General features: G+C 37.4%; 1 protein-coding gene across 1 annotated transcript in view; it reads left to right on the top strand.

The window, feature by feature from the left end:
- LOC135473471 (protein inturned-like) overlaps nucleotides 1-12,626 on the top strand; it is a 27,792-nt gene extending 15,166 nt beyond the window's left edge. Inside the window, exons 10-26 of the mRNA XM_064753322.1 lie at nucleotides 761-975; nucleotides 1,198-1,201; nucleotides 1,763-1,875; nucleotides 3,039-3,128; nucleotides 3,581-3,658; nucleotides 3,989-4,166; nucleotides 4,783-4,836; nucleotides 5,142-5,204; nucleotides 5,494-5,715; nucleotides 6,766-6,917; nucleotides 7,196-7,323; nucleotides 7,927-8,013; nucleotides 8,520-8,653; nucleotides 9,296-9,381; nucleotides 9,834-10,023; nucleotides 10,962-11,107; nucleotides 11,513-12,626. Coding sequence (XP_064609392.1) covers nucleotides 761-975; nucleotides 1,198-1,201; nucleotides 1,763-1,875; nucleotides 3,039-3,128; nucleotides 3,581-3,658; nucleotides 3,989-4,166; nucleotides 4,783-4,836; nucleotides 5,142-5,204; nucleotides 5,494-5,715; nucleotides 6,766-6,917; nucleotides 7,196-7,323; nucleotides 7,927-8,013; nucleotides 8,520-8,653; nucleotides 9,296-9,381; nucleotides 9,834-10,023; nucleotides 10,962-11,107; nucleotides 11,513-11,624 — 2,052 coding nt within the window. The 3' untranslated portion in view covers nucleotides 11,625-12,626. The remainder of the gene's footprint in view (nucleotides 1-760; nucleotides 976-1,197; nucleotides 1,202-1,762; nucleotides 1,876-3,038; nucleotides 3,129-3,580; nucleotides 3,659-3,988; nucleotides 4,167-4,782; nucleotides 4,837-5,141; nucleotides 5,205-5,493; nucleotides 5,716-6,765; nucleotides 6,918-7,195; nucleotides 7,324-7,926; nucleotides 8,014-8,519; nucleotides 8,654-9,295; nucleotides 9,382-9,833; nucleotides 10,024-10,961; nucleotides 11,108-11,512) is intronic.
- Nucleotides 12,627-14,391: the final 1,765 nt, after the last annotated feature.

Genomic DNA, 14,391 nt, shown 5'->3' with positions numbered 1-14,391 from the left:
AATTGTATATTACAGTATTACAGCATATCAGTAGCATTTCTTGTGGAATGTCACAAATGCATGTAAATATAAAAGTATTTACCATAATTCCAGCTTAGCATTGTTTTGGACTTGCAAGATATTGCATATAAATGGCCCTTCTCCATTTGTATGACAAAGCCTTTAAACTGCAGCCTAACTACTGATAGACCTTTTGTCATATAAGTGATATGATATACTCTGTAAGAACTGTGTTTGAGTATATGCTGTGAAGTAGAGTATAGTGTCATGGCATTATTGAATAAATCCATTCATTTGGACCAGAAAAGTCAGTCAGCTGTGCCTTATGCATGGGTACATGCGACACCTTTCATATAGCTGAGAGACTGGTCGTCTGCGGCAAGACCAAGCTAATTTAAGCCTGAATGAGCCTTGAGTTATCTGGCAGTTACAAGATGTCCACAATGTCAACAATTTGGTTTTTCAGGCTGCAAGAAGAATTTAAGTGATTTAACTTGAGATACATATTCATGTGTTGCCAATACTGGGAGGAGACAGACGTGTGATGTCTGCATGGAGTGATCCGCCTTTGCTGCACTCGATTCTGTTATCTTTCTACTGAATAAGAGAACATACTGTGGGACCTGAGTAACAGGAATTGTATGTTGAATATGTTTTTAATTTAAACATCTTCTGAAGGTAGTGTATTGCTCTTCAGCATTATCACTTTTTTTTTGTTTTGAAAATATGATCATGTGTGTGTGTTTTTTTTCATGTTCAGGTAAAATTGACCTTCCAGTCACCAGTGGTGGTAGGTCCTAGTCCAGTCCAGCCTCAGGAACCCGTTCCCCTGCCCACACCTAGTCCTGGTGACCACACTTTGTTGAAGGCATTACTAGGGGAGGCAACACCCTTCTCCAGTCCCTCCTACAGAAAGCTACCTCATGCTGTACTCTACCTGTCACTGGACAGCAAGTCAGAATCCTTATCAGCAAGGTAAGTGTGTTGTTCACTGTATGACAGTATTTATTTATTTATTTTATTGGTGTTTTTATGCCCATACTCAAAAATATTTCACTTACACATGTATAATGGCTGCCAGCATTATGGCGGGAGGAAACTGGGTAGAGCCCAGGCGGAAACCCATTGGCATTTGGAGGTCCTGCATGACTTTAACATGGAAAAGTTTGTATGTTTTATGTGTTGATATGTTTTCAGTATTGTTCGTGAATCTATTGAAATCACAATTAATTTATGTAATACATTTGAGTGGTCCGATTGAATTGCATGTCATAATGAAGAGTGTTGTAAGGTGAGAGGTGTATTTCAGTTATATGGTGGTAATAAGGGTATATTAATGAAGGAAACCGGATCGAATCTGGGGAAATAATTGACCATTGAAAAATACCGGGCAAACTTCCTGACTCAGTGCCATAGCCAAACAGCAGGAGCAGGATTTGAACCCATGACCACATTGGTTGGAGACCATTGTATGTGGTAAAAGTGATGCTATCTCTGGACGAGCAAGAGAGGCTACGTCTCTAGTACATGTATATACTGTAGTTTTCCTAAAGTTTAGTATTTTTCAAGTTAGATGTTTTGCCTGATTCTGATTGATTCTTTCTCCTTATAGTGCCATTTAGGACTTGTTTTTAGTGAAGTTTGATTAATTGCTTCCTTGTGTAAGTTACAGAATTTGCTTCCCTGGAAATCCTTCTGTGTTTTACATGTATGTCAGATTTATAGTATCATGACCAATGTATTACCGGACTGATTATTACAGGAGGACATTGTGTACCAGTTCCCGCGCCATGACAGTAAGCTGGTTGAGCTGAGGGGAGTGTTCCTCACACTCTGTAGTATACTGATAGAGGTCACCAATAACTCGGCCAGACAGTAAGTCACAAAACCTGCTTTTTCTTGTCCATCTCTGACTGTTTAAAGAATTCATGAAACATAAAATTCTGTTAAACAGTGATCTTTAAATGTTCAATGTTTTAAGCTAATATTACGGAAAAAAAGTTCTTCTCAGAAAAGACGAAAGGTTGAAAAGTGTTATTTTTCATTGTTGGGGCATATTCTAAAGCCATTTTTACCCCATGATAGTAAGACTGAAGAGATTATTTGTATCAAACATGTTTGATCCTGTCATAAACTAAATACAGAGTAGAATAAACATTCATGAATCCTTTACAGTTATTCAGCTTTGATGTTCATTATTTTATGCACTTGCAGTAAACTACGTGTACATGTGCAGTTTTGGTAAGAAAGTTGTGACAGTGAAGATTGTGGCTTTTAAACTGATAATATTAGTAGATGATGTTGGTATATGTCTAACAGTTTGGAAATGCAGGGTCAGAAATACATGAAATAACAAGTTAACCCATTTGAGGCCCAAACTTGCTAAGAGGTTAAATTGCAAGTAGCCCTGTTAGATCTACATTTACTCCCGTAGATCTGAATCAGATGCTGCTTCAAGCATGTTTGATTTTAAGCAGGTCAGGTAGTGATACAAATCAATATCTCTACAGGCTACAGGTTTTACCTAAATCTTGTAAAAACTACACTACTTTCATTCTTCAACCTTTTTGCATGTTTGCAAAGTGTTCATTCAAGCTTATTCTACCGGCCCCGATAGCTTAGTTGGTAGACATGGTAGAGCGTCCACTTCAGGGTGGTAGATCCAGGCTCAATCCTTGGTTGGGTCACACCTAAGACCTTAATAGAAAAACTTGTAACTTCCTTGCTTGGAGTTCAGTGAAGCAGCAGTCGATAAAAGACCAGTGGAAATTCGTCCTGCAACAAGGAGGCACAATACATGCACTCTAAGGATTTCTTCGTCATCATACAACTGAAATCTTGTTAAGCACGACGTTAAACCCCAGGCACTCACTCACTTTCTCACTTACTCACTCAGGCATATTGTAAAGGGTATATATGTATATAATTAGGGTACACATGTTTGTAAGTCCTCTTACCAGACAGCAGGACTGGTGTACCCTTGTATTGAGACTTACAGAACATTCATTTCATGTTTTAATGTTATGCATAATTGTCAGTTCCACAGTGCTATGGGAGAACCATGTAGTCAATATTGCTTATCACAAAGAAGGACGAGATGTCTTTGTCCTGGCCTTGCCGGCCAAAGTGTAAGTATTCTCAGGACGTGTGGTATGATTTGAAAATACCAAACTACCAATACCCTAATTTCCAAATTTTGATTTCTAGCACTTGACCTATTATAAATACCTATACCTAAGAAATATAATTGACTTTATGTATTATAATATGTAAATCATAAGAACAGCCTTTGTTGAAATGTACCGTTTTTGGTTAAGTGCATATTCACACATTATTTATTAAAGTAACACTTGACTAAGACTTTTGTGGCGCTATTTTCAGCATAAAATTTTTTTTCCCTGAAACTGCTGTATTAGTGGATATATATACTTGTAAAATAAATATACAGATTACATTTCATGAGTTTATTCTTTCTTTTTTTTTCACTGTCAAATGCAATACATGTATGTTTGGGTTGTTTTTAGCTTGAAGGATACTGGTTCATTAATATTTGTATTTTTTGTCTTTCTGTTTGTTTCAGAGTGCCATTACATCATTTAAACCATATCTTGTCAGATACCATCAGGATACTGAAGGTGTCCTTCGGCTCTGTTGTCAGGTATCAACGTTTAACATATTATTGTTTATCTGCTATTAGGGATGTATGATGTTTTAACTCTCAAATGCGGTGGGCTATTTTCATATGCATGTAACCATTTGAAATGAAAATTTCAAATGTGACCTAATCTCTTTTATTATACCTCACATAAATTTATTATTCCCCCATTGGATAATATCACGCCACATGGGGTTTAGCATTTCGTGATGTTTACGCTGTGACATCATCAAAGAAACAAATGCAGTGTAGCGTGCTAAAGGTGCTACATCACATTTACTTTTGTTTTACCTTTCCTATATTCATCATATCTCCCCTGATTATTCCCCTCAGTGCATTCCGACATCGTGAGAATTTCCCCCAGTGTGACCAGGTCTTCTCGTTGCTGTTCCACCGCATGTTACAGAGCCAGGAGATGTACCTGCTGGGGCTGAACTACGAGCAGACGTCCCGCAGTTTCCTGGACGTTCTGTCTGGGGTGCGCTGGCTGCAGCTGGAAGATGAATCAAAGGTCAGGCCATACACTTTGTCACAGTATATCAGTCAGTTATACTCCTTCATTATTCCTGGGGACTGGGTTTCAGTAAGCAGTTTCAGTGGCCAGTTTTATATGTAGTTCCTTAGAGGTACCCTAAATGACCTAAAAGTTCACCCACAAAAGTGCATTTTTAGAGATGAATAAATGCCACAACATATTACTTTTGTTGCTAAAACTTATGATTTTCGCTTAGAATATCATCCCATGATCCAAGCAAACTGCAAAACACCTTTCTAAAATTAATAGAACTCTCAGAATCCGGAAAAATGGGTAAGTTAGTCATGGACGAAATTTATGGTCTTTTAGCGTATTTGACTTCCACTGACACGGCATACAAATTGATTTTTTTTTATATTGGCATGAACATCTTTCCATCACATGGAAAAATTCAGGCATTGATCATGTGTCACACTGACTTGTCAAGGCCTGTTGTTTATTCCATGTTTTTTGTTGACTTGAGCCACCATAGTTGTCTAAACCCAAAAGTGGCGGTCAACGCTTAAGTAAACCATTATTGAGCGTGACATTAAACACCAAGCAATTAAATAAGTATCGTAAATATGTTTATTGTTATTATTTTTCCATGTAGGTGGAGTATGATAATATTTTAAGTGAACTGGAAGCTGGAGATTTTACCGATGATGTAAGTCAACAGTTACTTGATATACTGTTATTTTTAAGTTACATGCATTGTAGAATATTAAAAAATACCGTTAAAAATGTGACAGTATGAAACCCATTTGCTACCTCGTGCCAGTTTAATTTGAATAAAAATAAGTAAAAAAGTTGCATTGTTTCATTGCCAGTGTTAATGAGCTTATGAGCTTGTGTTTTATGACTTGAATGATATATTTATTAATTGTAACATTTGACATTCAAAACAACAAAAAACATGTCTCCATGCTCATAGATTTGTTATATATTTGTTATATATTATTCCATGCACAGGATGAAGAAATAGTAGAGATGAGAAGAACATACACAATGATGGGTAGCTGTTTATTTTACAAGGTTTGTCGCTTCATTTTTTTAAGTTTAGAACTCATAGTCATGTAAAAGTAACAGTTATGAATCAGTAAACTGTTAAAGAAATGTCTAATGGTAAAAGATTATGCTTTGTATCTTAGGGTCATATTGCTCATGCTGGCTTCATCTCTGGTGGTACATGAGAAGGTCTTCCAGCAACGTGTAGAGGGTTGTATTGCTAATAAATTGAAATGAACAGTTGGACTTTAAAGTTTGCATGTGTTGTAGATGTGGAAATGGTATTGACAGTGGTTTTTTTCTTTTCTTGCTGTAGGGATTTTTATGTTGCAATCATTTACCACCTGAAGACTTCCAGGATGTGTACCTGTTCCTAAAGTACAACTGTGTGTTAGCATACACATCTGAGTACAAGGTGCGGCACTTGGTGCTGTGGCACGAGCTCTTTCCCACACGGCGATCTCACACCACTGAAGAGAACAGTGTCCCCGGTTACACGGAGCCTGATGCTCGCTACTTCCTGCTGGTCGTGGGAATGGTCAGTACATGGATGGATTTACTTTATGTTCTTGTATTTCTGAAGTATATCTTCTGTAAACTGATTTTAAGCTCTTCTTCTTCCAGAAGCCATTTCAGGCGTTCTTGAACCGGGCTTGAAGATCTTCCAGTAGACTTTTTTCTCATTCTAGGAACTGTAAATGGAGCAGGTTTTTCTAAGAAGACATGCTTGGGTACTGCATTTTGAGGATCGCATTTATGCACCTTTAATGCAGATATGGTGTGCATCATATATCAAAAATATCGTGGCCTCAGTGTTAGAAAAACTATATGTGCACTGAAAAACATGCAAGAAGTAACAGGACTAAGTCTATTGACAGTTCTTGTTTTCACACCAACCTGTGTGTGTTACAAAACTTCGTTGAATGTTAAATTGATTTATTATTTGGTTTTGCAGGAATTTTTTTAACAAAGTTGGCAATTTGTATAATAGCTGTAAATAGCCTGTGACGTTAGATCTCTCTCTCTCTCTCTCTCTCTCTATATATATATATATATATATATTTTTGTTGTTATTATTTTTTTTAAATTATCTGTGCTCACATTTAATGAGAGCTGTCTCTCCAGTCAGGAATAATGGCGTTTCCAAAGTATCTCCTGAAAAGCGACAATTTTGATGTGCTTGTCAGAGTTATCTCCCCTGTTTGTCATCGGCTACAATTCAACTCGGACATTGTTGTGTCCTGTTTCTGCAGAAATTTGTGATAAAAACTTCATCTACAGGTACATTGTCATTGTTGCGAATAGGTCAAGAAAATTGGCCACAGTAATCATATTGTCTTCTTAATCTTAATGCCTATTATCAGTGTCATCAGGAAGGGGAAGAAAGTCATGACAGTGATATTTTTCTGAACATATATTCTGTCATGTTTAATTAGGGATGACTCATGGGCACTTAATACAGAACATTAACTTGTTTTTTGATTATTATGTGTTGGTGGCTTGCTGGTGTGTTGTCACATTAAAACACCGTGCAGGCCATCTCGTGTAGTTGTACTATCCATTCACCCAGGATACTGCCTTGTTTCAGCGTCACACTGTTCTGGCAGTGCTACTGGAGGCTGGTGGGTGTGCAGCCTGGGCTGATGGACACCCCTCACCTGACCCCTTCTACGTAGATCAGGTCAAGGCAACTCTCTTACAGCTGGAGGGGGCAGAGCTTACAGAAACCTGTGAGACAAGGTAAAACAAGCCTGTCTTAAACCAGCGTACAGATGATCTGTTCTGGTGCTAATAGAGGGAATTTTGTTTCCCTGTAACATTTTTTTTGTTAATCCTCATTATATTTTTATCTATAGTGTAATTTTGCGTTTACTCTCTTTCATACATGTTTAAAAATTATTTTAAGATATGTATGAACAGAATATTACAACGTTTATGAAAAAAAAATTACCATATGTAATAGTCTAGCTACTGTTACCTTAATATGTGGTAATATCCCTGATTGCATTAATCTTCAGGCTGCAGACGATTCCTGGAGGGCCAAGCCTTGTTGGGGCTGACTGGATGTTAGCTGCCTCTAGTCGTGGAAAGGAAGAACTGTCACAGGTGTCCCCCATCACCAAGATACAGAACTCTCCACGCTCAGGTATTTCAGAGATTTGTTAAGAATTGGGTTACAGAAATACAAACGGTGCTTTGAGTTTCAGTTTCACGTCCTAAGCATATTTGTTTATTTATTTGATTTGTGTTTTACGCCGTACTCAAGAATATTTCACATATACGACGACGGCGAGCATTATGGTGGGTGGAAACCGGGCAGAGCCTGGGGGGAAACCCACAACCGTCCACAGGTTGCTGGCAGACCTTCCCACGTATGGCTGGAGAGGAAGACAGCATGAGCTGGAAATGAACTAATAGGAATCCTAAGCATACATGCAGTTTTACTGTTGGCTGAGAACGAACAATGAAAGACTAAAGGACAAGTTATGTATTTTTTTTGTGCGGGATTTTGCTGAGTGAAAGAAAAGTACAGAGCTTTGATACACTTTGCAAACTTAAAAAACAGTGAGTGATGGGTCATAAAGCATGGCAGCAGCTTTTTAAGTGTTACATGCATATTAGCACTGTGCGTCTTCAATGTTCAGCCATGTGTATTATGAAAGGTATCTAAGGGAGAGAACTCAGAGTTGTTAGGTTATCTTTCAAGTTTGTTCAGGTATGATGAAGTTAATCCTTCTCTCCGTTTCAGTGTTAACTCCCAACAAGCACACACCAGAAAGTAACTACAAGTGGAAAGCCAGCCCACAGCTCGACAAAAGACCAGTCTCTTTTGGAGGTAATGTCTGCGTCTTGGATTACACATTGTCTGAGACATTATATAATAATTTGTAATAAGGGGATGAAATAAATGTGCTTGTTAAGTGGTTGTATAAGAGTAAAAGTTAAGGACATCATTTTTAAAAGAAAATAACTTTGTGACCAATATTTATTTATTTATTTGATTAGTGTTTTACACTGTACTCAAGAATGTTTTACTGCTACGAAGGCGGCCAGCATTACGGCGGGAGGAAACCGGGCAGAGCCCTGGGGAACCCAACGACCATCCACAGGTTGCTGAAAGACCTTCCCACTCTTCTCACAAATAAAATTGAGATTTGCATACATTATGGTATATTGTACATCTACATGGAATTGGCTACATCGTGGTGATGGAATTGCGCTCATTTTGCATTGTACTGCATTATCATCAGATTATGTTAACAATCAAACTCATTACTTCCTTGTTTTCATCAGTCAAATGTGTGACTGTGCTGACACCAGATATTTCTTCTCTGTCCCCAGGCGATAGTGATGATAGTCACTCTGTAGGTAACACTGAAACCTCCACCCCCACAGCCTTACGGCGTCAGAGCCACAGGTCATCTAATGGCTCTTTGGAGTCGGCTGGGAGTGGGAGTAGTTCGGGGGCACAACGGGTATGCTATTCATAAAGAATTATGAAAGATCAGCATATGAATAAATTAAGAAGTGTTGCAACATCTTTATTTTATTATGATGGATGTGGATTAACTTTAGGAATCCATCTTTGGAACAGTTCTGCTTTGACTACAGTGGACTACTTTATGCCTTCACTAACAGATTAAATTGTTTTTGTAGTGCATGTGTGTAAACTTTACAATACTGTGCATATAAATGTATATTGTGAGTATGTGTAATCTGAGATTAAACAATAACAGTATTTCTTGTAATTTTTTTAACCTTTTCGCATGTTTGAACGGTGTTTATTCAGGCATATTCTGCAGACATTATTGTGTGTAGACTGATAAAATTATAGCTTTTGTGAAGCTCTGAAACTGGCCAACCCAACGAATGTCTCCAAAATCCAATTATACATAGTGTACTGAAAGTTCCTCTTTCATATGCGAAAAGGTTGAGGAATTAGGGTAGTGATAATATGCTTTTATGGCGTCTTTTCTACGTACCGTGAAGGTTGCAGGTTAATCAAGGAAATAAATTTCCCATTTCAGTTGCTTTGTTTACCTTTGTAAGGTGTAAATAGATTCCCCTGCAATATAGATATCTACATGTTTTTTTTTTTTTTTTACCTGTCACTGTAGGGGCGTTCCAGGGGAGGAGGTTTACTAGATATGTCCAGCCTGAGCAGAAGTCTGGGCATGTTACAGGACACCACCCTCAGCAATAAGTAAGTCAGGGATGTACATACATTGCTAGAAAACTTCATACTGCATTGTGCCCTTAGTCACGAGTTTGGAAATAAGGTATTAGCCCTTGCCCTATCTGTTATAACAATACCTTGACTTTTGAAAGAAAAGCAGACTTACCCTATTTCTTCATCTTTATAGCATTTTCACCTGGTGTTGTTTAAACATGTTTTGATGGCATTTCTCTGCATAGACTAAAAATAAAATGATGTTTTCTGTGTTAAGTCCTGATGTTCGCTAACCCACAAAACACAAATTATCTCCATAGTCCAAACATTAAGGGCGTTAAATTGCATTCAGTGTTGTACCTAAATAAGCGAAAAATTTGAAGACATAGGCTAGATCTGGTTGGATGTTTATTTTATGTATGTTTTCATGTATGTAGCTGGAAAAAGCTTTGTGTAGTAAACCGTATTTGTTTTGTTTTGTACAGGATAACTCGTGGTGTGAGTAACATTCTGTTCCACTACATCAGCTTAGAGACACTGGAAGGTGTTTACGTGTGTCCCAGTCAGCATGAGCTCTCCGTCGTGAATGGTGCTATACACAGCCAGGTGCTGTCCAACTTCCACAGGTGTGCTCTACAGATACACAAACAGTTTGAGTGTGCCAAGCAGAAACAGGTAATACACCTCTTAAGGGCATGTGCAACAGTTTACCATCTTAAACTGCGTGGGGCTTCCTCTCCAGCCGCATGTGGGAAGGTGTGCTAGCAACCTGTGGATGGTCGTTTGTTGTCCCAGGGCTCTGTTTGGTTTCCTCCCACTAAAATGCTGGCGACCGTCGTATAAGTGAAATATTCTTAAGTGTGGCGTAAAACTCCAGTGAAAGAAATAAAATAAATAAACTAAGTGGAAGATGTACGTGGGTGTCTGTCATTCTGTGGTGTTGTGCTTTCGCCTGTGTGGATAACCTAAACAAGATAAGAGGCCATGCCATTTAATGGGATTGGGGTATTCAAAATGGCTGTGCAAGTTCATATTGTGACAGTCCTTTAAAGGTAAGGGAACTAAAAACACAGTGAGCTTAGTCATTGATGACATACGTTATCAGTACTATAAAACTGACCATAAAGTACAATTCTATGACACTTGACCAGTTTGGTATTACATGTACAAATAAAGAAGTCGATCAAAGACCGTAAATCTCATGTTTTATTCCCTTTGGGACACGTGCTAAACCCTCGCCAAATGAGGTAATTGGGCAGGACTGTTATAAAACAAGATGTTTTTTTCGTTGACAAAAATGAATTAATGGATATCACAGGTCAGGTGTAACGCAGCTATGTCAACTTAAAATAATAACCACATCCACCTTATTGACTATAAAATTGCTGCTAAACATCCAAAGCAGGAACAGTATTTCTTAAATATTTGGTTACATTTAACTTGGTCAATAAACTTCTGAAAAAATAAGCTATTTTCCGATACAGTTTTCAGTGGTCCGCTGGTGGTTAAATTGTACTGGTGACAAGTATTCACAGAGGAGTAGCAACCTTATAGTGTTTCGATGTCAGCAAATTTAAGCTGATAATATTTTATGTACACACACTTGTTCACAGATGCAAAGTGTCAGCAAGTTGTACAGATTCAGCTCACGACAGTTCTACAGTGAGGTGAAGGAGCAGGCTGTGTTATTTCAGTTCATGCCTGGGACGTGGAACGATCCCAAGAAACCACCACCCACACTGGCGTACTGGGTCATAGGGTAAGGATACCACTATTACTGTTTTCATGTCCAGTGTTAAGACTCACATATGTGACATACAGTCCCAAGCCTTGCAATCCCAGCCTGTCTTAGGGAATCAGATAGGGCTTTTCTTTCAATAAGTGACCAGTAGAGCTCTCGCGACAGTAAGGTGATCTTATGGGAAGCTCACTGGATCACTTGCATTCAGCCAATATAGCATATGTATATATGCCTCTCTCCCTGCAGATGATTATCTGTTTGTCAATTTTTTACTAATTTGCGTCATCATAGACTGTAATACATGTAGTGCACTTTTAAGCCCTCTGCCAAACATGTATTTATGTTTTAATCTGTCAATTTCAATGCTCTGCCCAAAATTTTGCTAATTCATATTTTAGCCTTTTCCCCTACTTTTCTTTCCAGGCGTGTTTTCCCTCCTCCATACAGTAGAGAGGTGTATGTGTGTATCCATGATTCAGCCAATCAGAACCTGGTAGAGATGGCATTCTCCTTGTCTTGGGGTGTGGCCACGTGACAGCACCAATTGTTCTGTTTACATGTACCCCTACATGGTGATGTTTCACATCAAAGCTTACCCAAAGGTGATTCACCAGCACTGACTCAGAGGTCCTGAGAATGAAGGCAAGCGAGGGACAGTTGTAATGTGACGAGGAAAGCTTGTGGATAGTCTACTTGTCTTTAGAAGAAGATGCAAAAGTTTAGAAATTAAGTTAGCAAAAATTTTTTTGTCACCAGGTGTTGATTCGTACTAAAAGTGCTAATCAAATACCTTTCTGAGAGGAAGGAAGACTATTTGTACAAAGGAAAGTGAAGTTTTAATGTTGAAATTTGTGGCAAGAAAAATCATGCATTGTCTGTGTGGTTGAGGCAAATTTTCACCATATGAATTATTTAAAAACCCAGGTGTTCCTAAGAACCAAAATTGCTGGATGGATAGACAGCAAAAGTACTGTTTAATCAGCTCTGTTATCTACTGTTGTTTTTACTGGTATACACAGTATACATTGCCTTTCAGCCACTAGTATGTGATTTTGTCAACTGACCAATGAGAGAAGGCCTGTTATTTGTTTTTGAGCTTTCTCAATTACTGTGTATTTACATGTACATATCTTGATTTTCATTGGCTGATGTGTTATGATACAGTTGTACAGTCTGTTATACCTATTTGTGGTGTGATTCATGTGTGGTTTGTTCTATTACCCACTGTGCTACTGTCTCCGTGTAAGATGCTGCAGATCTGAAGTCTCTACAAAAGTTTACTTTCTTGTTTAGGTACAGTTATACATGTATTTGTACATGTGTATGTGTTTTCAGCTGTCAAGATATTGAGCTGCCTATTTGATATACATAAGCGATGAGTTATTCATGAAATCACTGACATAAATTTCATGTATTAGTCATTTCTAAAACTCATCAACAGATTTGGTATCTTTTTTGGTGGATTTGGTAGTAAATATATTTCATCTATACTGTTCACATTATTTCATGATAAAAAGTGCTAGAAGAAGAAAATAAAACAGCTTGAGTATTAATAAAAAAATAACTATTCAAAAAAGGAAATTAGTGTAAGGGGTAGTTTTACCCTGCTTATCTTGTCTGGGCCCACTTTCACAAAGCAATTTTTTGTAACCTTTCTCCTATGTGACACTGCCTTATGGCTCTGTAACCCAGGAGAAAGTTACGAGAAATATGACTTACCAAGTTGTGTGAAAGTGGGCCCTGTCTCTTGGCTGTCTCCAAAGAGTAATGACATATAAACTTCGTTTAGTCATTGATTTTTTATATTTGAAATGAACTTTGAAGATCTGGGCCCAGTTTCACAAAGATGTCGTACATGTACGATAATCGCACATATAAGACATTGGCATGGTTGTAGTGACATATAATATGTCGTACAACAAATGTACGATGAAAAAATGTCATACACCACTTTGTGAAACTGGGCCCTGTCCCTGCTTTCATTATCCCATGGTTAAGAGTAATTGTGATAATGTTACAGGAAAATTTCTTGGATTCTTTGTGACGTTATGATTGTCAAGAAAAGGGGCTGGTCTGAAATAAGTGCTAAATTTTCTTTTTATAAGGTTACTACTAAAAATTGTAATCGTCAACCAGGTTTTTTTTTGTAATATTTTTTGTGTGTGTTTAATAGTAACATTTGGCAGTGATATTGCATCTAGTTTCTTGACATAGAAACTCAGAAGTTTAGTAATGTCTTTTTTTGATACTTCGATAGATGAATAAATAGGTTACATTTTTATTTGTTTAATTATTCTATTGATTTGTGTTTAATGCTGTACTTAAGATTTTTTCACTTTTACGAAAGAAGTCAGTTTTGTTGGTCGAGAAAACCAGACTGCTCAGAGTAAACCAGTTTTTGCCACGTACCTTACAAACCTGCTGGCCTAAAGTCACAGCCGTATCTCTGATGTCAGAGGCCTTACATTTTTCCTGGGATGATTATTTCTGGCACAGCTATATTTGGGCAAACCCATTTATGTCAGTCAGCAGTTTGTAGTGTTAACAGTGTGTTTTGTTAGCAGTATGTTTTGTTTTCTTCTACAAAGCTACATCTATACATATCACATTTACCCTCATTATTTATTACTGTCAGATGTCATACAGTTTACCCCGTCCATATCTTCATGATATTACGTTTGTATTTTTACATCAGTCATGGTTGTGAGAAATTACCTTGAAAGGTCATAGCAGTTTTGAAGTCCAGTTTACTGTATAGATCAAAAGGGTCATTGGCTGCTTTCTCTTTTTGGTAAATATTTTTTAGTTGTAACTTCCCTGGCAAATGGCATTACCTTATGTCACTATAGATTACTGTAAATTTTTAATCTTTCCAATGTCTGAAGCACCTTTTGCAGTGGAATTTATGCATACAACTATTGTTAAAATGAACCTAAAATGAAAAATTGTAAAAAAAAATGAACCTAAAAATGAAAATGATTGGTGTCCCTAAAGATGCAAGCTTTGTAAAACTGTGCAAATTATTTCTCCACATCCCATAGTTCTGTCAGAATGTTTCAAAATATTGGTCGCAGAGACAATTGAAAATTTTGAAGAATTACAATATTTACGAAAAAATGTTACATGAAATAAGACTTTTGTGAAAGTGGTCATTGAAAGACTACATTAAAAATAAAATGAATAGAAGCACTTAGTTTTTGCAACAAAATCATGTTTTCTGTGATAACAGTTGAAACAAATGTTCCTATTTGATATTGATAACCTTCTGTGATTGGAATCATTGCTTTCAAGCTTTTATTTAT

The sequence above is a fragment of the Liolophura sinensis genome, chromosome 8 (genome assembly GCF_032854445.1).
Source record: "Liolophura sinensis isolate JHLJ2023 chromosome 8, CUHK_Ljap_v2, whole genome shotgun sequence".
Classification (NCBI taxonomy): Eukaryota; Metazoa; Mollusca; class Polyplacophora; order Chitonida; family Chitonidae; genus Liolophura; species Liolophura sinensis.
This window is presented reverse-complemented; position numbering and strand designations above follow the sequence as displayed.